This window comes from Rhinopithecus roxellana, chromosome 8 (genome assembly GCF_007565055.1).
Source record: "Rhinopithecus roxellana isolate Shanxi Qingling chromosome 8, ASM756505v1, whole genome shotgun sequence".
Classification (NCBI taxonomy): domain Eukaryota; kingdom Metazoa; phylum Chordata; class Mammalia; order Primates; family Cercopithecidae; genus Rhinopithecus; species Rhinopithecus roxellana.
The window spans coordinates 54,153,699-54,176,471 of NC_044556.1; the positions used below are offsets into that span (position 1 = coordinate 54,153,699).

General features: G+C 48.1%; 2 protein-coding genes across 8 annotated transcripts in view; one reads left to right on the forward strand and one right to left on the reverse strand.

The window, feature by feature from the left end:
* The window catches only part of C8H1orf226 (chromosome 8 C1orf226 homolog), a 344,250-nt gene that overhangs the window by 6,993 nt on the left and 314,484 nt on the right, over positions 1-22,773 (reverse strand). For 6 of the 7 annotated variants that reach the window (XM_030936747.1, XM_030936746.1, XM_030936749.1 and 3 more), the window contains 2 exons: positions 15,447-15,612; positions 13,799-13,951 (listed from right to left, as the gene is read on the reverse strand). In XM_030936747.1, the coding sequence (XP_030792607.1) occupies positions 13,799-13,951; positions 15,447-15,612 (319 nt within the window). Of the gene's footprint in view, positions 1-13,108; positions 13,535-13,798; positions 13,952-15,446; positions 15,613-22,773 lie in introns of those variants that run through there. The other variant, XM_010365061.2, reaches the window with a different exon arrangement.
* Positions 3,684-6,501, forward strand: SPATA46 (spermatogenesis associated 46). The gene is made up of 3 exons (XM_010365057.2): positions 3,684-3,821; positions 5,117-5,230; positions 5,918-6,501. The coding sequence occupies exons 1-3, from the start codon at positions 3,719-3,721 to the stop codon at positions 6,454-6,456; spliced, it is 756 nt and encodes a 251-aa protein (XP_010363359.2). The 5' UTR covers positions 3,684-3,718; the 3' UTR covers positions 6,457-6,501.

A 22,773-nucleotide genomic window follows, 5' to 3' on the forward strand; every position in this document is an offset into this window, starting at 1 on the left:
AGCATTGCAATCAAATCAGTAAGTACAATCAATGGATTTGATAGAGAGCTGTGTAGAGATAGTAAAGGGAGGGTTGCTTAATCTAACTGAAGCTGGTTAAGAAATGCATAGTTTACTGTCACCTTTGTCCAGTTCTTAGAGATGAATGAATGGTGCTATCCTTTCTAGGCCGACTACCTAGATACGTTATATTCTAAGGGCCTTTGGGTGGCAGGGAGGAAAACCTGTGGGAAGAGGAGTGGAGACTAGTCTCTGCGGATGAGCCCTGTGGCCTTCACCACTGCAGGGTGAGGACCTGCCAGGGAACAGCATGACAGCATCCCTCGGACACAGGGCCCGAGCTGGCTGGGCTCCGGATAGACCCACCGCACCAGCAGAAGCTTCCAGCCCGCTCCACAGCAAGCAGGGTCATCAACTCCTGATTATTCTCCTAAGTGTGTATCTTGCCACGTCCTCCACTTTGGCACAATTTGCCTGTCAGGTCCCACATCTGTCTTATTTTCTTTAATCATGTCATCTGCAAACTAGCAAAGAAGATTTGGAAACCAAACCATTTAACTATTTTCCCCCAAACCAGAAAGCACATAGACAACAATGAAACTGTACGAAATGCCTGGGGAAGGCAAATTGCTGCCACTTCCCAAATCAGACATTTCCCTGGTAGTCTCCTTACTGGTTTAAAGTGACTTTTCAGAGTAGACATACTTGTTTTCAAAAAAGCAAGCACCAAAAATACCTGTCAAGGTGGTTAGTAAATTATAAGCTATTATTACTTTTAAAACTCTTTGTAATAAACATAACTCTGGATTATGCACCATTTTGGATTTTCTGTATTTTTTGCTCTCTACCCTTCATAACATAGTCTATAATGCACTGAATTGTCAAGTAATGTAAAGATAGCCTACCATGCACTCCCTTTACCCTTGTCTAAGTCTTTCCAGTAAATACACCTTGTCTTAAAATGGTAAGCTCCTTGAGGGGCCACAGCATCTGAAGTGTTTCTTTATCTTCTACAATGCCGACCTTAGGGTCTTGCATGATAGTAGGCATTTAATAAGTTTGTTTAATTGAATTTGACTTTTACATGAATTTTTTAAAATTGCATGATGGGCTGACACTATAGGGAAACTGCCCACAAGTCAAAAACCCCTCTATGTGAGTGGTCTTCAGGGGCTCTGGAGGTCAGATCTGGAGAACTGCCCTTCTATTCCAAGTGAAAGTGGGCCTCTGGCTGGGGGTCCCTCTATCCCTGTGTCTGAGGACGTGCAATGGGTCCTTCTTGATGATGATGCTAACGACTCCCACACATTGTCTCTCTTGCTTCAGGACTAGAGGCTTGATGATTCAGAAAATAATGGCAATGGAGGAGAGAGAGATGACTGGACCCCAGCCAGGTGGCCCTCCCAGCAGCACCCTGCAACATGCACACACCCAAGCAGAGGAGGGCATCTGGGAATGTAAGTCATCCACAAAACAATGGGATATCTTACCTGTCCGAGAAAGGGGCTTGGAAAGCAGGTGGGAAACAAATAAGAGAAAGACTCATTTTACATAGTGACCAATCGCTTTGAGAGTGTCACCTACCGCCTGGGCCACCAGCAACAGCATACCTTGGGAGGACACAGCACGCAAGACAGGGGACCTGCTACAAAGAGTGGTGCGTACCCAGGAACCACCAGGCTCCCACAAACTTTTCAGTGACTAAACCAAAACCGGGTCGCATTTTAAAAACTCTATGCAGGCACTGAGAGATTCCACCTTCCATATTTCCCCTCAGTATGTTGAGCACCTTTACGTTAAGTCTGAGGTTCCAGTGGGAGAGTCTGAAGTTGGCAGTAGGAGGAATGTGATGGGTCAAGACAGAATGCAATTCCAAGTCCTCGGGGCCCTGTGTGCACCACTCACAGGTATGCTACTGTCCACATGTCACTCACTGGGTTTTAGCCAGGAAGACAATCATCCACTCAAGTTTAGAGTCTAAACTAATAATATAGGAAAATCAAGTAGCAGAGAGGTTTGCCCAGTATCACACAGGTAGCTTATGGCGGAGTGGGGTTAGAAGTCCCATAAACCGATGCCCAGACTCATGAGCTTTCTCCACACCATAATGGACCAAATGAAATTGCTGATAACCCCCAAATTGCCAAAGTATATGGCTTCAACTTACTTTCCAATACATGCTAATGTTCCAAACCAGGCTACCTGGGAGGAACACGAAGGGAATCATGTTCTCCCACTGTCCTTCGAATGTTTCAGTACTGTGAATAAACACACCCAGGAAGACAACTCTGGGCTATCATGTGCAGAAGCTAACTCACACTCCAGTCACACATGCTTGACAGCACCTCAAAAGAAGCCCATCACTATTTCCAGAGTGGCCATCACTCCCCATGCAGCATAAACATACCTGCCATTTAGATCTGCAGCCCTGTTCTGTATCTAGTTGACATGTGACAATCTAGAAAGGGGTGCCTTCAGTTTATCTTCCAAGTGTCACAATCATCTTTCACCTTATCCACACCTTGCTAGTGCACAATGTTGTCACAGGACAAGTGAAACGAAGAGGCAACCTTGTCTCTCTGGAGTCCCAGAGTCTCCCTATCCAACTGACTTAAGCAATGAGCAAAACAGTATTAAGTCACCCATTTTTGTTTTAGTCACTTGCTAAAAAGAGCACCAACCACTGAAACCAATATTTGGTCCCTATTCTTAGGAAATACACATTGAAGTACTTAGGTGTAAAAGGACATAGTGTTTATAACTTACCTTCAAATAGTTCAGAGAAAAAATTAAGTATACACACATACACATGGGGCAGGGGGCAGGAGGAAGGGGACTGATATAGCAAATGGGGTAAAACGTTAATAGGAAAATCTGGATACAAGGCATATGGGTGTTCTTTGTATTGATTTTATTTTTGCAACTTTTGAGATGGAGTCTCGCTCTGTCACCCAGGCTGCAGTGCAACGGCACAATCTCGGCTCACTGAAGCCTCTGTCTCCCGGGTTCAAGCGATTCTCCTGCCTCAGCCTCCCAAGTAGCTGGGACTACAGGCGCCCACCACCACGCCCGGCTAAATTTTATATTTTGTGTAGATGGGGTTTCACCATGTTTGTCTGGCTGGTCTTGAACTCCTGACCTCAAACAATCCACCCGCCCTGGCCTCCCAAAGTGTTGGCATTATGGGCCTGAGCCACTGCACCCAGCCTTTTCTGCAACTTTTATAAATTTGAATTTCCAAAGAAAATGTGAAAAATATATAAACCTCAAAAAACAAACTAAAACAAAACAATAAAAATATTTGCTGACAGAGATTAGGCTGATAAAGGAGAAGAAAAGGAAGGAGATTATTCAGACAGGACAGAGGTTTCCAGGGCTGGAGGGCTGGGGGTAGACAGTGTCAACACAGAAAAGTGACGATAATAAAGATAAAAGGGGACAAAGAGACAGCATCACTATAGTATCTCTACTATTTTCTTCTCTCTGGGTCTTGTCAATCAGGGCCTGCGACTGGGCAATGGCAAGTCAAAAACAATCTTTACACATTTTAATCTTGCTTGCAGTTAGACTCCATTCATCTTCCAAAGGGTAACCTAGTTGGGTAGTGGAATCATGTGCCTTGTGACATCAACTGCGCTCAGAATGTTTATCCTCTGGACAAGCCAGCCAGCCTCTCCAGAGCAGGTGTGTGATCTCTGTACACCGCAGTGGTCAGAATATGGAGAACTTCTCACTTCTCAGCATCTCTGGACCTCCAATCTCTTCCTCCGCCCTCAGTGCTTTTCCCGACATTATGGTCTCTCGTGCCACCAGCCTGCCAGGTAAATTCTGGTGCCATTAGGGCCACAAAGAAGTGGTTTTTTGAAGCTTTTAATTGAGTACCCTACCAGATCATGTTACAGGACCATGTAACATGATTTAGTGAGAAAGTCAAATTACGTATGGGGAGAAAATAATTTTTCAAAATGCTGCATTTGTGGTAAGTAGTTACTGCTGTGTATTGATTTTTGTTAAGGGAAGAAAGGGGTAAACTTTCTTTTTTTTTTTTTGAGACAGAGTTTCCCTCCTGTCACCCAGGCTGGAGTGCAATGACGCGATCTTGGCCACTGCAACCTCCGCCTCCTGGGTTCAAGCGATTCTTCTGCCTCAGCCTCCATTTGTCATCAAGTTTCTCCCCCCTAGAGTGTGCATGAAATCTCAAGGTGGTAGCATATCTACACAGAGTAGAAACTAGTTTTAGCTCTGTTTTGACAAGCTTATAGAGGATTTGGAGTTAGCAAAACATCAGAGAAGCCTAAGCAGCAGGGTAAACTGATGAGCACATCCTGGAATAAAGTTGGACACCCTGATGACTCCCTGTTAAAAAATACAGTCCTTAGACTTGCAACATCTGCGTCGTCTGGGAGCTTTTAGAAATGCAGAATCTCAGGTTCCCACCCCAGACCCATTGAATCAGCGCCTGCGTTATTAACAAGATCCCCAGGGGATCCCTATGCACAGTAAAATGGAGAAGTACTGCTCAGTGGAGTAGGCCTCCTAAGCATTCATTTGCCTATATACATGACATTTATAAATTTGTCCCCCAAACTGAACACAGCTTTTTTCTGGGATTTGAGGCAGGTCAGCTTTTTGTCCAAGTGTTAGCAGCTACTCCAGGGTGTGCCGTGCAGTGACGGCCCACGGGAACCCTGACTGTGGGTGTGAGATATTTCAACCGGACAATTCTCAAAGCGGGCATGGAACATTGCTCTGCGGCCTGTGACTCTGGGTCCCAGGATGCCCAGGAGACCGGCAACACGGAGTGAAGTCATCCGTGTGATGAGATGCAGGAGGGTCAGGTGAGGGGCGGGCCAGGCAGAGAGGTGTCATCTGGGCCACATCATAAATCCCACTTTCCAGAGGATCTTTCTGAGGCCTGAATGAAATGGCCCCATTCAGAATTCCCCAGGATGTCATCCAGAATAGCTCTGCCTGGCTGAGTTAGAGAGATCACTGTTCTGTTTCAGCTTTGAGATGCCTTGAAGTACAGAGGTTGAGCATCTAGGTATGCCTGGGGGGTCCCAGGAAGTGGAATCCCAACCTGGCTCAGCTCACCAGTGTTTCTTCTGTAACCCAGACATTGCAAAGACAGCGGTACCCACTGAGGCATCCAGCCCAGCTCAGGCCCTGCCACCCCAGTACCAAAGCATCACTGTCCGGCAAGGGATACAAAACACAGTGCTCTCACCAGGTGAGGCCTTCTCTGACTCTGGGTGGGAATGTATGAGAAGCTAAGGATGAATAGGGGCTGCTTCCCTAAGGGAGCAGAGGTGTCTGGAAGCTGGACCCCCATGCGTGGCCTTGTCACCTGCAGCCTCCTAACTGGCCCTTTTTCCTTTGGTAGACACCCACAGGCCTGAGGCTCTTGCCTTGCCTCCCCTCTCCTGTCTCTGAAGCTGGTGTACAAGAGCAGCTTCTGGCTGAGTGAGCTGTGGAGGGTAGTGAGGCTACCCCTCAAGATGGGTAGTGAGGCTGCAAAAAGGGTCACAGCCACGAGTGGTGAAAAGAAGGACTATGGGAGGCCGCCGGTCTGGCTGTCCGCTGGGTCACCTGTCTGTGTCTATCCTTAGAGGAGTCAGTGGACACGGTGTCTCCAGGAAGGGAAGGACTTGACAAATACCAAGGCTTACTAACTAAAAGCAGCCTCTCCCATCCCAAGATCCAGTGGCCCTTTGTACCCCTAGAAAAAGAATGCAGTGAGAAGGAATGTCCTCGGCTGCTCTTCCCACCATCTTGCATCTGCTCTCAGGACTGCAATCATGGTGGGGTGGAGGTAACCGAGGACATGCCTGATGTCTGCCTTCTTGCCTTTCTGCTCTGGCATCCTTGGTTCCACTGCTCCCTGCCAGAGGCTCTGACCTGGTCCCTTCCTTTGCAGACTGCAGCTTGGGGGACACCCAGCACGGAGAGAAGCTGAGGCGGAACTGCACTATCTACCGGCCCTGGTTCTCCCCCTACAGCTACTTTGTGTGTGCAGACAAAGAGAGCCACCTGGAAGCTTACGACTTCCCAGAGGTGCAACAGGATGAGGGCAAGTGGGACAACTGCCTTTCCGAGGACATGGCTGACAGCATCTGTTCGTCCTCTTCCTCCGCAGAGAACACTTGCCCTCGAGAAGCCACCAAGAAATCCAGGCATGGCCTGGACTCCATCACATCTCAGGACATCCTAATGGCTTCCAGGTGGCACCCAGCACAGCAGAATGGCTACAAGTGCGCGGCCTGCTGCCGCATGTACCCCACCCTGGACCTCCTTAAGAGCCACATCAAGAGAGGCTTCAGGGAGGGCTTCAGCTGCAGGGTGTACTACCGGAAGCTCAAAGCCCTCTGGAGCAAGGAGCAGAAAGCCTGGCTCAGAGACAGGCTCTCCTCGGGCAGCTGCCAGGCCTTCAATAGTCCTGCTGAACACCTTAGGTAAATTGGCGGTAAAGCCTACTTATGTCCCTAGAGAGATGCCAATAAAGTTAGTCACAGCCTTCTGTCCAGTCTGAGGTCACTCCGCACAGCCTGCTGTCCTTCCCAGAACCCGGCTCCCATCCCCTTTGGCTAATGGTTGCCTAGCAACACCAGGCACACACCCTCCCCTTTCTCTCTTTTAAAAACCATAATCCCGGTCTAATCATGAGGGGAAAAAGTCAGACACTTGTCAATAGAGGGCCATTATACAACATTCCTGACCAATGCTCCCCAAAAGAGTCAATGCCACCCAAAACAAGGGAAGCCTGAGAAAGTGTCACAGCCAAGAGAGCCTGAGGAGGCATGACACCTAAATGCAGTGTGGGATCCTGGACAGGAAGAGGACAGCGGGGGAAAAGTAAGGAAATCTGAGTAGAGTGTGGATGCTGGTGAAAATAATGTAGTGATGTTGGTTCACTCCTTGTGACTAACATGCTCATGTACCAGGCTAATGTGTGATGTTAATATGAGGGAACCTGAGTGGGGGGAATATGAGGACTCCGTAGTGTCTTTCCAAATTTTCTGTAAATCTAAAGCTTCTAAAATAAAAAGTTTATTAAAAAGTAAAAAAGAGAAAGAAAGAAAGAAAGAAAGAAAGAAAGAAAGAAAGAAAGAAAGAAAGAAAGAAAGAAAGAAAGAAAGAAAAAAAAAAAAAGATAATACCTGAAGTTTGGGAATATCCTCTAAGGCAGAGGTTCTCAAAGTAAGGTGTCCAGCCGGCAGTACCAGCATCCCCTGGGAACTCTCAGGCCCTCCTCAGACCTACTGAATCAGAAACCATGGGGCTGTGGCTGGTGGTCTGTATTCTAACCAGCCCTCCAGGTGACTCTGATGCAGTTCAGCTATGAGAAGCACTGCTCTAGGATCCTGGCCTCTGCTTGGTCCCTATGTGGTCAGTCCTTGCCCCACCCTGGGAATAAGGAGCTGGATGCCCTTTCATATTTGCATGGGGAAGAATCTCTGCAGTTTTAAAGGCTTCTTTGATGGTAGATCTTCTGAGGAGGGGAATGTGGAGGACAATATGCCTCTGAGTATAAGCCAGGTCAGAGGCAGATGAAGCTGAGCTCACCCAGGGCTGAGCTCACATGTGCCACCATCATTCACTTAGAACAGCCATCTTGTGCTGGCGCAGAATAGAATCAGTTTTGACCCAGGAGACATCTTTTTATGGCTGCTTTGAGCCAGGTGAAACTGGGCAGATAAACATGGGAACCTATTGCTTCCTGTTACCAAGTAATGTGCCCAGCGGGCAGCCCTGACTCTTCCTCCATTTCTGAGTGAACCTCCCGGTCCATCTGACCCAGAAAGACGGATAAGCATCAGGTATGCAGCAAGGACATTTATCTTGACTGTAACATGGTTCTTAAAAAGCACCAAACGCTTGCTGGTCATCCTTTCAGGCCTCATTTACCTCTTGCTTCACCTCCCTGATGACTCAGTGGCCCCTCCACTGCAGTGGGCACTGCCTTGCAGGGACCCCGGCACAAACCCTCCCCTGGTCTTTGCCTCCCCCAGGGCTTGGCCAGCAGGTGGCCTGGAGGGTCCTCCCTCACCTCCCAATGGCTTTTCCTCCAGAGTCTTATCTATGGCTTAGCAGAGCTGCTCTGCTTATCAGTGTGCTGCGAAAATCTCATTTGTGGTTCTCTCATTCCCCACAGAGTGGGAGGGAGGCTGGGCTCAATCCCCATCACATCATATGCTGTGAGACAACTCCCGCCCTGTGCCCGCGAGCCATGCTTCTCACCCCATTCTATCCCCAACCCCACCTAACCTGCATCCCAGAGTCCACTTGGCTGCCAGGCTCCAACTGGGCTGGGAGCCAGGACAAGGTCACAACCTGTCCAGTCCAGTGTGCGGGGGTCTCCAGGCAGCCCTGACATCACCCCCAGGACTCTGTGCCCTGAAAGGGCAGATGAGTGGCTCTGGGCAATCTTTTAGTCCTCACTCTGAGCTAGTGTTGTCTCCTGTCCTTTGCCAACCCCATACTCCCTTCTCTATGGCATGTGTACAGCAGGCATAGAACACATCACGAGAAGGAAAACAAGCAGGCCAGAGACTGAGCCCAGGTGCCACGGCACGTGCCCATCCTGCCTGCCAGGTGCTTGTGGTTAGTGTCTTCTCCCTAAAGACAAGGCGTTTTCCACATTCCACATTTAATGTTGTATCAATGTAACCCCAGGAATTTTCTCAGTACAGAGCTAAGTTTTAGCAGAGCAGGAAAAAGCACCCACCACTGCACTGAGCAGGTGCAGGTAGAAGGAAGCTCCGTTATCCTGGGTCACTGCCAGGCACTCTCTACCAGGTGCTTTTAAAATGCAATCTCATTTACTCTCCATAGTAGCTTTGTGTGGTTTATACTATCCCCATTTTCGAGATGAGAATACAAAGCTCAGTTCAGTTCACTTAGCCAGAAAAGAACAGAGGGCATGTGAACCCAGTTGATCTAATCTTTCCAACTTTCTCTCTAGCCTGGGCCTGACGAAGCATCAGGCTTAACACGTCCTCTGCCTGCAAAATGGCTAAAAGTTCCAGCCAAAGTGACCTGGCTTCTCTCAAGTCTGTTCTGTGAGATCCACAGCTTCTAATTCCTCAAACTCTCCCTCCTTTACTAACCTACTCTGCCCTTTCATTTGTACTCCTTGCAGGGAAGCCTACATTCCCATCAGTTAGGACTTCTGTGCTGAGCTGTGTTGCAGTGATACCATGATCCCCCCTGAGGTAGGTATGAGGAGGAGCCTGTTTTGTCCCCAATATGAACATTTCTGGAATAGGCCTATTCAGACTTCTACCAACTACATATTTCAGGCATTTAGTCATGAAGTCTGTGAAATAGTTTAACCTTTTTTTTTTTTTTTCCTTGAGACAGGGTCTCGCTTCATCACCCAGGCTGGAGTGTGCAGTGGCGTGATCTCGGTTCACTGCAACCTCCGCCTCCCAGGCTGAAGCCATCCTCCCACCTCAGCCTCCCAAGTAGCTTGGACCACAGCCACTCACCACCATGCCTGGCTAATTTTTATGCTTTTTTTGTAGAAATGGTCTTTCCCCATGTTGCCCAGGTTGGTTCAAACTCCTGAGCACAAGTGATACACCTGCCTCAGCCTCCCAAAGTGCTGGGATCACAGGCATGAGCTGTATAATCTTGATTATAAAATTATACAGTTATATTGGCAAATATCTATGATGTAGTAATTTTTCAAGCACTCAGAACTTGATGCTGGCCAGGCGTGGTGGCTCATGCCTGCAATCCCAGCATTTTGGGAGGCCAAGGCGGGAGAATCGCTTGAGCTCAAGAGTTTGAAACCAGCCTGGACAACATGGTGAAACCCCGTCTCTACAAAAAATACAAAAATTAGCTGGGTGTGGTGGCATACACCTGTAGTCCCAGCTACTTGGGAGACTGAAGTGGGAGGATTGCGGAGCCCAGGGAGGTCAGGGCTGCAGTGAGCCATGATCATGCACTCCAGCCTGGGTGACAGTGAGACCCTGCCTTAAAAAAAAAAACAAAAAGCCCCGAAACCCAAAATCAAAAAACAACCTGGTTGCTACTACCCACATATTCTAATGATATTTGGAGTTTGAAAAAACCTGGGATTGGCAGAGTCAGCAAAAATGGGTGTAGATGAGAGTTTCCCAATCTCAGGACTGCTGACATTTGGGGCTGGATGATTCTTTGTTGTAGGGGGCTGTCCTGTGCATTGTAGGATATTGATCAGTATCCCTGGCTTCACTCACTACATGCCAGTAGCTTTGTGACAACGAAAAACATCTCCAGACATTGTCAGATGTCCCCTGGTGAGGCAAAATCATCCCTAGTTAAGAACCACTGATACCTCTGATCCTGCAGGGCTGATCTATATAAAGTGCAAATGAAGCCACCATCTTCCTCTCCTCCTACAGGGAACTTGTGAATCCTTCCTCAATCCCGTACCTTTGGGAACCATGTCACAGAGCTGATGCCACTTGGCTTGGGAAGTGGGGTAGAAGTGAAGGGGACAGAAGGAGCAGGTGGAATAGAAGCAGCAAGAAAATACAATGGAAAAGCTTTTAGAAATAAGAAAGGTTTATTTAGCAAAAGCCACTAGACTAGTGACAACATCCAGGGAGTAAGTGCACTTACTTACATTAACAGAATCTTTTCCCAGAGAGTTGATCCAACAGAGTTAATGACACACAGCTTTAGGAAGTAGAGGGCTAGCAGGTAGAGGGTTAGGAGGAAGCAGTCAAGCAAAGAGTAAATAAAAGGAATACAACTCCTAAACAAGATCCATTGAGAGAAATGAGGCTAGGAAGAGGTTTTACAGAGAGAGCATTGATATAAGCAGTAATATAAGGAATATAATTTTTAATCCCAATATACAGTCCATCCAGTGTGGAGAAATTCTTTCCTGGCTCCATAACTGTGGGAGCCTCCTGTGCACGAGAGTCTGCTGGCACCTGGGGCAGGCTGGGTCAGGCACCAATAAGGTCAGCGCCCCTGGTGTCCATTTGTCCTCCATATAGGGCAGAGTAGAAGAATGAAAAAGAGGAAGGCAGAGTTGAGTTAGCAGAGCAAGAAGCAAGGAGGGAGGACAGGGTGACATCATTGAGAAATCAGGTCTGCAATGTTCCCTTTCCTGCCCAGTTGGCCCTGATGGAGGGTTGGTGGCTGGTGATCCTTCAAGGCTCCTAGATCTGTCCTTTGTCTCCCATCTCCACACACCAAGTGTGCACTGGTTTGGGTCCCACTAGGGAGGATGCCAATATACAAACTAGTCCTTCAGGGAGGGCCTGAACTGGGGAAAGGGTGGGGCCCAGGCAGGAAGAAACCACCATGGAACACCCCAAGGGCAAGAGTCTTGGATGGGTCCCAAAGTCAGCAACACAGATAACTAGTTTCCCCAATTCTTTAATCTCTCCATTTCCTTTCGTCTATCCAATCTCAAGTTTTTACAGACCATTTAGAAACGGCCTTCCTCACCCGCTCCCTGGCCACATCCCACACAAGCCCTCTCCATCCACATTCCACACACCTAATCCACTGGCCTCTGGGTTTATCCTCAGCTCCTGCTTACGTCCAGAAAACAGACTTTTCACTCCTCTGGACATTCAAAATCTTAATAATCGAAGTGGTCTTGGACTCAAGGAACCCTGGGTTAGATTTAATAAGCTAGGTAGGCTCAGTCACACTGGATTCCTGACAGCTGCTCATTTCGTTTCATGGATTTCACTTTCCTGGTTCTTCCTTCTCTGTGTACCTGTACCTATTTCCAATGGCAAATTAGATCAAAACAAAACAAACAGAACCATGCCTCTCTAACTAAATGCATGTTAGAAAACACAAATCTGTTGCTGATTCAAACACCCTAGAGATTCCCACTCTTTTCTGTCTGATCACAATCCTACATATATGTGCATACCTTCCCTTACACATGTATATATAAACACATGTGTACACACACACACAAAACACACACACACACCACCCCATCCTATTTCCACTGACACCCTGATGCACCAAGGAAGGCTAACATAAAACTGAATTTATTTCCTTTAATTTGGACTTTCTGGGCTAAACCAACTGTGGCCATTAGAAGAGGACTGCACTTTTATTTATATACATTCTAAAGCAAAGCTAGGATCAATGAACTCCATTTTGGGACAATCATATCCTCGCCGACTGACCCTCCAAAAACACTGCAGTTTGCATCTGTGCTTGTTGTCTAGGATAAAGACTTAATTCCCCGAACATATGACTCTAGCAGGTCTCAGCAATCTCTTCAGGCATTTGAAAATCTGTTAACAGCCACTTACGGCCTTACAGGAGCAAAGGAGCTTTTCCTCATTGCCCCAGTCAGCCCATTAAGGAGTGGTGATCCCTAGGCAAAGTCTAGATCTTAAAAGATAAGACAATTGCACATGGCACTTTTTACAGGTGTGCTCAAGGCACGCACCCAGAGAGATGGGCCAAGGATGGCAATGGCTGTGGTCCCTGACCCAAGTGGCAGTGATTCAGAAAAGTGGACAAAAACAGTCTCACAGTCTCAGCTATCAGCCTGCATTCACTTTTTTTTTCTTTTTTTTCTTTTTTTTTGCAGTAAAAACTGACCACCACTACCCAGTGGAGGGGACAGGTTGAGAGGTAAGGCTGGGGACTCTGGTCCTCTGGGGCTTTCAGAGAGGTAAAGTGCTACAAAAGCTTCAGCTGGACAGGACACAGGGGAGGTGAGGGGCACTTCCCAGCTTCCATTTAGATGGGCTGGGCTACAGGCAGGAGGTGGGCAGGGCAGGGCTTTCAAAACAAGAATCAGATCTAAGTGACGTGGAGCAGCAAACAAGCTGTCCTTCCCCTGGGCTCTTACACCAAGGGCCTGAACCATGTTAAAGCTTCAAGGCTCCTTTTGAAGCAACATTCAATGTCCGGCTGGAGAAAATGTTTGGATTCAGTTCCTCTAAAAGATTATCCACTGTGACACATTCCAATTCCATGCTCACACTACAAGGACTAGCCTGGCTTTTGCAGCTCAGATCACTCAGTCTCCACAATCTCAGCAAGGGCCTGGAGAAGGAATTCCTCTCATAAAGGTAGGGGGAGGGTTAGGCAACTCATAGCATCCTGATATCCAGAAACAAAGTACCTGAGAAGGTACGGATGGCTTCCCTTCATGGTCGGGACCATGGAGATGGAGAGAGTGAGGGGGTACGGGGGCATCACGGACAAAGCGTGGGAGCCTGACGATGCAGCAGGTAGGGGCAGGTCCTCCAGCAGCCTGGCAGTCCTGGAGAGAGACCCTTTCCTGAAGCCACGGGCTCTGGAAGGCCCTACCTCCATCAACCTCTAGTCACAAGTAGGAGAGGAGCTGATTCACCTCTGGGAATCCGATTTCTTCCCCACTTTACCCTCCAAAGCAGAATCTCAATCCTTTCCTGAAACCTCACACTCTCCCGGGCCCTGGCTGGCATTCTCCTCGGCAGCGCGCATTCACTGGGCATCCCCTACCCGGGCAGCAGCCAGACACGGCCCCTCCAGCCACGCCGCCGCCTCCATCTCCTCGCCCTCGGCACCTACACGGCGATCTCATCATCCAGGCCGTCGCCCAGCTCCTGCCTCTGCAGGACATTCAGCAGGCGCGGCAGCTCCTCCTGGGACCACGAGTCGCGCTCCTCGCTCTCGTCCGTGTTGGACTCGTACTCCGAGGCGATGCCTGACTCTCGGAACTTGATGAGCTCCAGACCGCCCAGGAGCGCCTCACCCTGCGCTGGGGGCGGGGTGTCCTCGGGCGGGAGAAAGCGAAAGCACTCCAGCTTCACCAAGCAGTCGCGCCTACCTAAGGGGCTGCCCGCAGGGTGGGCAAAGTCCGCCAAGCCTGCGCCCAGCGGCGGCGAATGCAGGTCCTCCGGCTTAGGGGTCGTGGGGTCACAGAGCACGGGCAGGGCTCCAGAGCGGAAGGTGATCTCCAGCAAGCTGTCCTGGGAGCCCACTGCAGGGGAGACAAGAGGTAGCAGAGGGGCAGCGTTAGGCAAGGTTGCTGATTTGGGATGCCTGCCTTCTGCCCGCCGGTGCCCTGCAAAAGCCCTTCCCAGACCAGCTTAGCAGCACCTCCCGGGGCTTTGGATCTCTTAACTCTTCACCCCTTCCTGGCGCCCCCACATAGCTCCAGACACACCTCGCTGGAGGGGAGGAGCTTTAGGAGGTGGTAAAGGCGGGGACATGAGAACCATATGATGGTTCTGGAAACCACTGAAGGCTCTGAATAGTATTAGTGGTAGGAAAAAGGTACCAATTGAGAGAACCATGTTAGAAGCCTGTGGTAACCTTTAGTACAATCATATAAATAAGCATTAATTAGGATAGAGCAGAGTTTCAATGAACAATCTGGAAAATCCAGAGAGGCTTCCAGAGTGGTGAAGGGCACTGGTTTCCAATCCATACCTCTGGGTTACTTTAAAAATACAGGCTCCCAGACCAGCCCCAGACCCAATGATGCAGGATCTCTGTAGGTTGGACCCAGTAAGATGTATTTTTAAAAGAGCTCATGGGATGGTTTGGGGGAACCACTGGTATAGTTGGAACAAAGTTTTGCAATCAGATCTAGGTTTGAATCTTGACTCTGCTCCTTGCTAGGCCTGTAACCTTGAGCTAATTACTTAACCTCCCTGAGTCTGTTACCTCATCTGTAAAATGGCATCCCATTTTTCTGCAGCCGAACTACAGGGATTAAATGATCTCACATGCAAAAAATTCTATCACAGTTTCTGGCACAATATGTGATCAATGGGTATTTGCTGGTCCACAGCCCACACACACTCTGAGCATGCATACAACCCACAGAAAGGCTCAAGAGGAAGGCGTGAAAATGTTTTGCAATCTACGGCTGTCCAGTCCAGTCCGAGGGTGCTGAGCGTAGAGACAGCCTCTCAAGTAGGGGCCAGGCAACCTCTGCCATTGTCCAGCAAAGCTGTGCAGCCAATGATTCCACTGCCTTATCCACTGAACAGATATACTGCTCCCAGCTTTTTCTATGTGACAGAGTTTTGAAATACACAGTGCAGAATAGTAAACTAAGAAACAATTTGCTGTCTCCCACAGAGCTCACAGAGACCATGACACCCATTAGGTGCCGAGTATACTGTATGTTGGTTGCAAAAGCTCTCTGAGAAAGAAATGGGCTGCCCTAGGACATAGAGTACCTGAGCCCCTATCAAATAGAGACTGGATGAGCACATAGCAGTGACTCCGGGGACATTCAAAGTCCAGCCCTGGGCCTGGATTAGAAGGCACCCGAGATCTCCTTTGGGCATGCAATTCTGTAATTCATTAAGTATACTAATGGGGAAACAAAGCTGCCTATGTTTTCTGCTGGAATATAGGGGCAGGTCAGGGGTCCAAGAAAGCACCACCAAAAACTTGAAGAAAGTAACACTCTTTCCAGAGCCTTCACAGAGGAAGCGGGGTTGGGCAGGGCACTGGCTTACTGGCATTCTGTCCTGACAGCTTCAGCTCCAGCTCTTGCACCTGCTTGACCAGCAGGGAGATGTGCTGGAGCATGTCCTTGTTCTGCAGCAAAAGCTGGTGCACGCGAGCCTGGGCCTCCAGCCGCGCTGCAGCCTCAGCAGCCAACTGGTCCTTCAGCAAGTGTACCTGCAGAAAAGAGGCAGCAGCAGAGAAGACAGGACAGAGAGAAGAGAGGGACATGAATGTACATGAGAGTCACTGGCAGACAGCCGGGACCAGAGATGCCCTCCACATTCAGTTCAAGAAGAAGCCCTTCATGGGCAGAATGGGCGTCTGGGCTTATCATTCCAGAGGAGGAGCCGAAAGAAAGGGTTCACTGACCCTGTGAAGCTGTGTGTCCCAAGGGAGGGCCATGATGTATCACTAAGGTACCACTCTGGGCCCCATACCAAGGGCAAGAAGCAGGAAAGAGCCATCGACCCCCAGCCCCCGCCACATACACACACACACACACACACACACACATGCACATGTACACATACACACGCACGGTGCTCCATCCCTGCTTAGAGAACTCCTTCAGCACCTAGTATGGCATATGCCATGTTGGAGGTGGAAGGGGGCACACTCTTTTCTCATCCCGTCTTCTAAAAAACAAAACCAAAACTGATCTATTGACCCACTGGCTAAGAACAGTGTCACAACGAAGCCCATATAATCTTTCTCCCTCCCCCACTCACCCAAAAGTAGTGAGAAATAGGAAGCACTACACATGGCTTTTTAAATTAGTGATGCAGCTGTCATCAAGCCACTCTGTAGGTGGCAGCTTCTTTCCCTGTCTTCCCTTTTTATTTGCCATGGCAGACATCTAGGACCATGATTCATACCACATACTACCAGGACCACCTGGTAGGGGTTAAACATTTGCTGACTGACTCATGAGAAGGCCTCCTCCAACCAGCCCAGAAGGGCTGAGGTGAACAGTTTGTGGCACCCTCATCAATTTCCAACCTTCTCATGGCAGAGCAGCCAGCAGCGATGCATTCAGCATGCTTGAGGCCCAGTGGTGTCAACATCTCTGTTCTTGGTGAGCAATCCTTATGTGGAGATGAAACTCAGTGGGAGGAGACAGGGGCAACCAGACCAGGACCCTGGTTTGAAGAAACTGAGTTAGAAGGCCAATACCAGTGTTCACACATACGTGATTCTTGTGCAAAGAAGTGAATAAAGGGTTCTCCAGGGAGGGCTTCAGAAAGCCCCCGAAGAAAGGGAACTAATGAATTTTTATGGCCTGAATCAATGTAGCTTATGGGAAAAAGGGTGTTCTTGTACCAAAACCATGGTGTGGGTAAAGACAGAGCCAGGTGACTGGGGGCAGGAGAGGTGTGATGAGGATGCAGGAAGATAGATGGGGAGTCGAAAGCATTAGCTGATTCTCTTGCTCAGAAAACAAATGCTCAAATTTCTGAAGAGGAGTTTGCTCTGAAGAGATTCACATTTTTTTGAGGGAGTAAAGGGCAGTACTAACCTCACAGTTGGCCACCCCTGGCCAAGTGACCTGCTGGCCCAGGGTATGCCCCTCCCAGCAACCAGCACTCAGAGAATTACACTTGTGGATACAGTGGCTGCCTCCCTCTTGCCCAGATTGGAGGCCCTGACCTTGCCATTGACCCTGTTTCTAATTGAGTGGAGCCATAGGGGCATAATGCCTAAGGAATTTAAAGTAAATCTGTCCTCCATAAAGCTGCTACGGACAGAACATATTTTGGTCAAGAAGTCAGACTCATTTTTTTGTCTCATATTAATTGAGAAAAGATCTGGGGAGGGGTGAGAACAGGTGTGATACAGTGAAATACATGTTTGGTCTTCATCCCTGTTTCCTGACATATAGCTCCCCAAACCTTGAGATATCCAGAGTGGTAAGAAAGTTTTTTGTATGCTTATTAGATGATTAGTGGTTGAGGAACCCCTGGAAGCTTCAGGATGGGGGCTGGTCACAGGAAAGACCAAGGTATGATTAGAGGGTTGGGACTTTTCAGTCCCACGCCCCAACCTCCAGGAGGGGAGGGGCTAAAAGTTAAACTAATCATCAGTGGCCAGTGATGTAATCAATCATGCCTACATAATAAAGCCTCCATTAAAAACTCAAAAGGACTGGATTAGGGGAGCTGCCAGGTTGAACATTTGGAGGTTCCTGGAGGGTGGTGCACCTGGGGAGGGCATGGGAGCTCTAGTTGCCCTTTCTATGCATATCTTCCATCTGGTGTTCATTGGTATCCCTTATAATATCCTTTAAAATAAACCAGTAAATGTAGGTGTTTCCCTGAGTTCTGTGAGTTGCTCTAGCAAATCAGTTGAGTCCAAGAAGAGGGTAGAGGGAACACCAATTTATAGCCAATTGGTCAGAGGTGTAGGTGACAAACTATTACTTGTAATTGGTGTCTGAAATGGGGGAAAGTCTTGCAGGATTGAGCCCTCAAACTGTAGGATCTGATGCTGTTTCCAGGTAGATAGTTTCAGAATCAAACTGAGTTAGAGGACACTGCGTGTCCTTTGCAGAACTGCTTGCTTGCTTGGTGTGTGGGAAAAAGTCCCATACATTTGGTCACAGAAATATGTTGTGACAGTATAGCAGGAAGAAACTGGGTTTGTTTCTTCCTATATCAACTCAACAGGGAAAGAAATGTCAATAATATTTTAATCTGGATGTCAGACGGTGGGTGGCTATTAAGGTTTTCTCCTCCTTGGAAAGGGAGGCACGGAGAAATTTCAGCTGGGGATCCCCCAAATCTATTTGGTTCTAAGGAACAGGACAACTGCTGTGGGAAGCCCACAGATAAGCCTCAGAGAAGGGTAAGCTTAATCTTGCACTTATGAGTACCGTTACTTATCCCAACAAAGAATGTCATCGAAAGGAACCTACTGAGCAAATAAAATTACTAAATTATTCATCTTCCATTTTCTTTGGAACCAAACCAAACAGAGAGAAATGTGGAAAAAAGTCTTTTGGTGATTATAAACAAAGAAAGTAGAGAATCCTACATATGTCTAACTGGCACTTATTGAGGGCTCCCTGCACACATACTGCAGTGTCAGTTTCTTTTCTTTCTTTCTTTTTTTTTTTTTTTTTTGAGACTCACTCTGTCACACAGGCTGGAGTGCAGTGGTGCAATCTCAGCTCACTGCAACCTCTGCCTCCTGGGTTCAAGCGATTCTCCTGCCTCATCCTCCCAAATAGCTGGAATTACCAGTGCCTGCCACCACGCCTGGCTAATTTTTGTATTTTTAGTAGAGATGGGGTTTCCCCATGTTGGCTGGCTGGTCTTGAACTCCTGACCTCAAGTGATCCACCTGCCTTGGCCTCCCAAAGCGCTGGGATTATAGGTGTGAGCCACTGCACCCAGCCCAGAGTCAGTTTCCTGTTTCCCAATCTGAACATCCCAACAGGACAGGCCATTCAAATGCACCAGACCAGGAGCTGGAGTGCTTGTCTGTTGGGTACTCCCTAGGCAACTGTAGACAACTCACTCCTCTCCAGACCTCAGTTTCTCCATCTGTCAACCAAGAGGACTGACTTGAGGATCAGACAGTTGATAATTCCACATCCAGGCTGACACCGTGGTCAGTACTAGAGGGAATTTGTTAATGGCTCAGTTCCCCATTGTGAAGTCAGAGAATTAGAATTGAGGGTGAAGGAAGAGTCCCCTCTTACAGAAGCCAGGAAAAAACTTGAAAGCTTGTTTTGCGGTTACCCAAGTACCAATGGTGGAGTACCAGCAATACCTAAAATAACACCCTTGAATTAATTGCTTCCCATCGCAGATCCACTGGCACCAAGTGCCATGAGAAAATGTTCCTTGTACCAGATTAAATGGGAGTTTTACCTCTGTAAAACCAGTTATACTATTTCAGGTATTTTCAAGCCCTGTGACTATGTGAGCACTCGCTGCTGCCACTGCCTGAGCCAGCACTAATGAGCCCTCTGCTTCTGCAGCTGTCAAAAGTGGTACTGGGCATAAGACTCAAACCCCATGCTGTGGCAGGTTGTGCTGCCGGAGAGCCCAAATCAGGCCACACTGAGACAAAATGGCCTGGACTTCTTTTAACTTTGAGGCGCAGTGTTTTATAACTATGTAGGCTTGAACTTGAAGCACTGAAATGAGGCAGCGTTATGTGAAGCCTTGGTTTGGGCAGTCTGCTACAGCCCTCTGTGCTTTGTTTCCCCATTCATACAACAGGGGCAGAGACCACCACCTCCTCCCCACCAGATGGGATATTTTTTGGATTTAGCACTTCTTTTCTTTCAAAGAATTAAGCCCCTTTCATAAAAGTAGACCATATTTCTTTCTGGAAAGGTACAAATTAGTGTCTCCGTTGCAGAAGTGTGTTGTCTTTGGCAATGAATGCTGTACTTACATACTAAGTTAGTGATGTGGCACAGAGGGATGTGACACTAAGGCCATGCCCGGAGTGCCTGGGCTCAGATGTCCAGCTCTGCACTCTGGTCTCATCATGACACACAAAAGTTCAGCCCTGCACCCTCCAGCTCTACACTGCTTCCCCAGACTGTGAAACCCACCCTCAACCCATCCAGCCACACCAGACCATCGGCCCCCTCACTCTCCAGCTTACTTGCCTGGACTCCAGCTCCTCCATCAGTAGTGAGGGCAGGGCCAGGCTGAAGTTAGGGAGTAGCAAGCACATGGAAATGGCAGTGGAGAGAACCAGAGCAATTTGCCCCCCCCCCCCCCCCCCACACACTGGACACAGAAGCAGAGGCAGGTGCCGCTGTCTCAGCATGCACATGGCAGGGACTTGGGCAGTGCACACCAGGGTTCTGGGGACTGGGAGAAGCCACAGGGACAGATGCTACATAGAGGGCCTTGAGTGGGGATGCGGAGTTTTGTTAGCACTGTTCCTCTAACTACAGCATACATGATTGCAAAGCATAAAATAACCAATTCCTTGTTCCTGAACAAGCGGAAGTGGCAGCAGGTAGAGGAGAAATCTTTAAATAGCAATACTGAACTGTACTAACACTTTCCTCATGAACAAGGCCGGGAATTGGCAAACTGTGAACAGACCTGGCCTACTTAACTCTTGCCAATCAGCCACAGTGCCCAGATCAGTTCTGAGACTATGTCGGCCCAGCCCATGGCCATGCAGGTGCCAGCTACATCCCAGCTTCGATTTGAGGCTTAGCTCTACTCTCATTCACACCCTTGAACTTCTGGTCCACTTAAAAGCAGGAAGCTAGTGCAGCCAGGCAAGCCTCATGCTGGGTTGGAAGAGTGGTCAGAGGGACTTGGGTATTCACTATTTACACACTGAGGTCTAACCTGGAAACACTTAAGAGTCAGCTGAATACCACCTTTGCCCATATACCTTTAAGGTCAGGGCGGGCCCCCTCGAGACCAGCTCAGAACTAATTTAGGGTGAGGCTGGGAGAGGTCTTGCGGTCTTAAACCAAATCAGGACACTGTGAAGGAGACCTAAGCCTGGTCCCCATGGCAACAGCAGAACTAGACTGGCCTGTGGGAAGAAATGGGGGGTGGGGGTGGGGGAACATAAATAGTGCAACAAGTGACCTCAAGGGTACATTTGTCTGCAAGAAACTGTCTTTATCCTGAGATTTTTACCCAGGAACAACACAGGAGGATTTGGATGCTCTCCGAGAAAACTATTCCCACCTGAAAGGCTGAGGTCACAGTTTCACTCATTGGAATTCTGGGGACTGCTGATGGTTTAATAAAGACAGACAGAAGCCTTGCAGTTTGGTGGCAACAGAGTTTGACAGAACAAGTAAGAGCTGACCTCGTGCTGGAAACTGAAATCAGCCCCACCGGTGCAGAGAAACCAAGCTTGCTATACTTGGTCTATTTCAAATGTGTGAAAGACACCAAGACACCTATTAATCCAGCTACATCTTACAGAATTGCTTTTACCCAAGGATATGGACACTAATAAAAAGCCCTTGGATTAAACACTACAAAGAAAGTGGAAGAAAGAGCAGTGTGAAGAGAAACTTCTAACTGAAGCTCAGTTTAGGACCGAATCTGTCTGCAGGACAGGGGAGCTGAAAGCCAGCTGAAAGGTACAATATCCCTGCTGTGCTCCTGGACAGCAAAAGCAAGATGTGAACAGAAAGAAGGTAGTCAGAGACAGATAGGCATGGCAGACAGAGGTACAGGAGTATGTTCAAGAACCTATCAGATGATCCCAAGGTCCTGTCCTATCTGACAATTTTGGTAGCCTAAGACTCTCCCTAAAGTCATCTCACCACTGTGGGACACAGACGCACTATAGTGGCCTTTTGATCACCACACTGCTTGTACTGAGAGTCAAGCAGGGCAACTATATTCAACAGATTCCAAGTGAGTGAGAGGCTAAGGGTGCTCAGCCTGTGGACATGTCTAGAACTGAGAGAGGCTCATGAAGCAAATCCCTAATACCACACTCTTTCCTTCCCCTAGATTCATTGTCTTCTAGGAGACACGCAATTAAAACAGGGCCAGGGCAGGATTTCCCATGGAGACTGACACTTGATTCCATACCAGAAAATCACTCTTAGGGTTTCATCCTGACTGTGGTAGACCTGTGATAAGCTACATGTCTTGTTGCTTTGTAGACTGAATGCTTCCTTCCACCACCACAACACTCTTGTGTGGATTACACTTTTGCAAATAGTTTCTCTCCAGTACTCAGCAGTGACTTTGAATTCAAACGCCTCCTTGATAAAATCATATCATGAATATGCATCAAGCCCACTCCTATATAAATAATAATTACTTGGTAATTGATATGCTACAAAATAAAAGTTTTATGATCTGTATTCAATGGGAAACTTGTGGAAATGAAATGAGTCTGAGAATGGACCTGTGCTGGAGTGCTTAGTCTTTGTGCTCCTGTCAGCCGTCACACTAGGGAGAGGATTCTCAGACTGCCATGCCATCAATAATGATAGGAGATGGATTCTTTTATTTGACAAAGAGAAATGATTTTTTTCTCCAAATATAAGAAGCCATGAATGACATTCCCCCTCTCTGTTGCTGTTTTGAACACCTGCAAATCCTCCTAGCATCACAAGATATCCTTCTGTTTCAAGGTAAGACTTTTTAAAAAGACTCCAATAACTTGAGAGCTGTGTCCCATTGACTCTACTCTCCTGAAACCTGGATGTAAAAGTCATCCATGAGCCTTGCACCTCAGGCCCAGGTCAGGAGACTGTGTTACAAGTAGGTCTTCTTCAAACCCTGAGTCATAGCAGATCCTGTTATGGCCAGGTCGCCGCATGCCTCCTCAAGGTGGAAAGGTGGAAAGGATATCTCTGTCTGAATGATTCAGTCC

Excerpts from the sequence above, each read along its gene's own strand:
- SPATA46 (XM_010365057.2), top strand. The coding sequence starts at position 3,719 with ATGGAGAACTTCTCACTTCTCAGCATCTCTGGACCTCCAATCTCTTCC. Across the intron at positions 3,822-5,116 it reads TCGTGCCACCAGCCTGCCAG|ACATTGCAAAGACAGCGGTA; the intron begins GTAAATTCTGGT and ends TCTGTAACCCAG. Across the intron at positions 5,231-5,917 it reads AAACACAGTGCTCTCACCAG|ACTGCAGCTTGGGGGACACC; the intron begins GTGAGGCCTTCT and ends CTTCCTTTGCAG.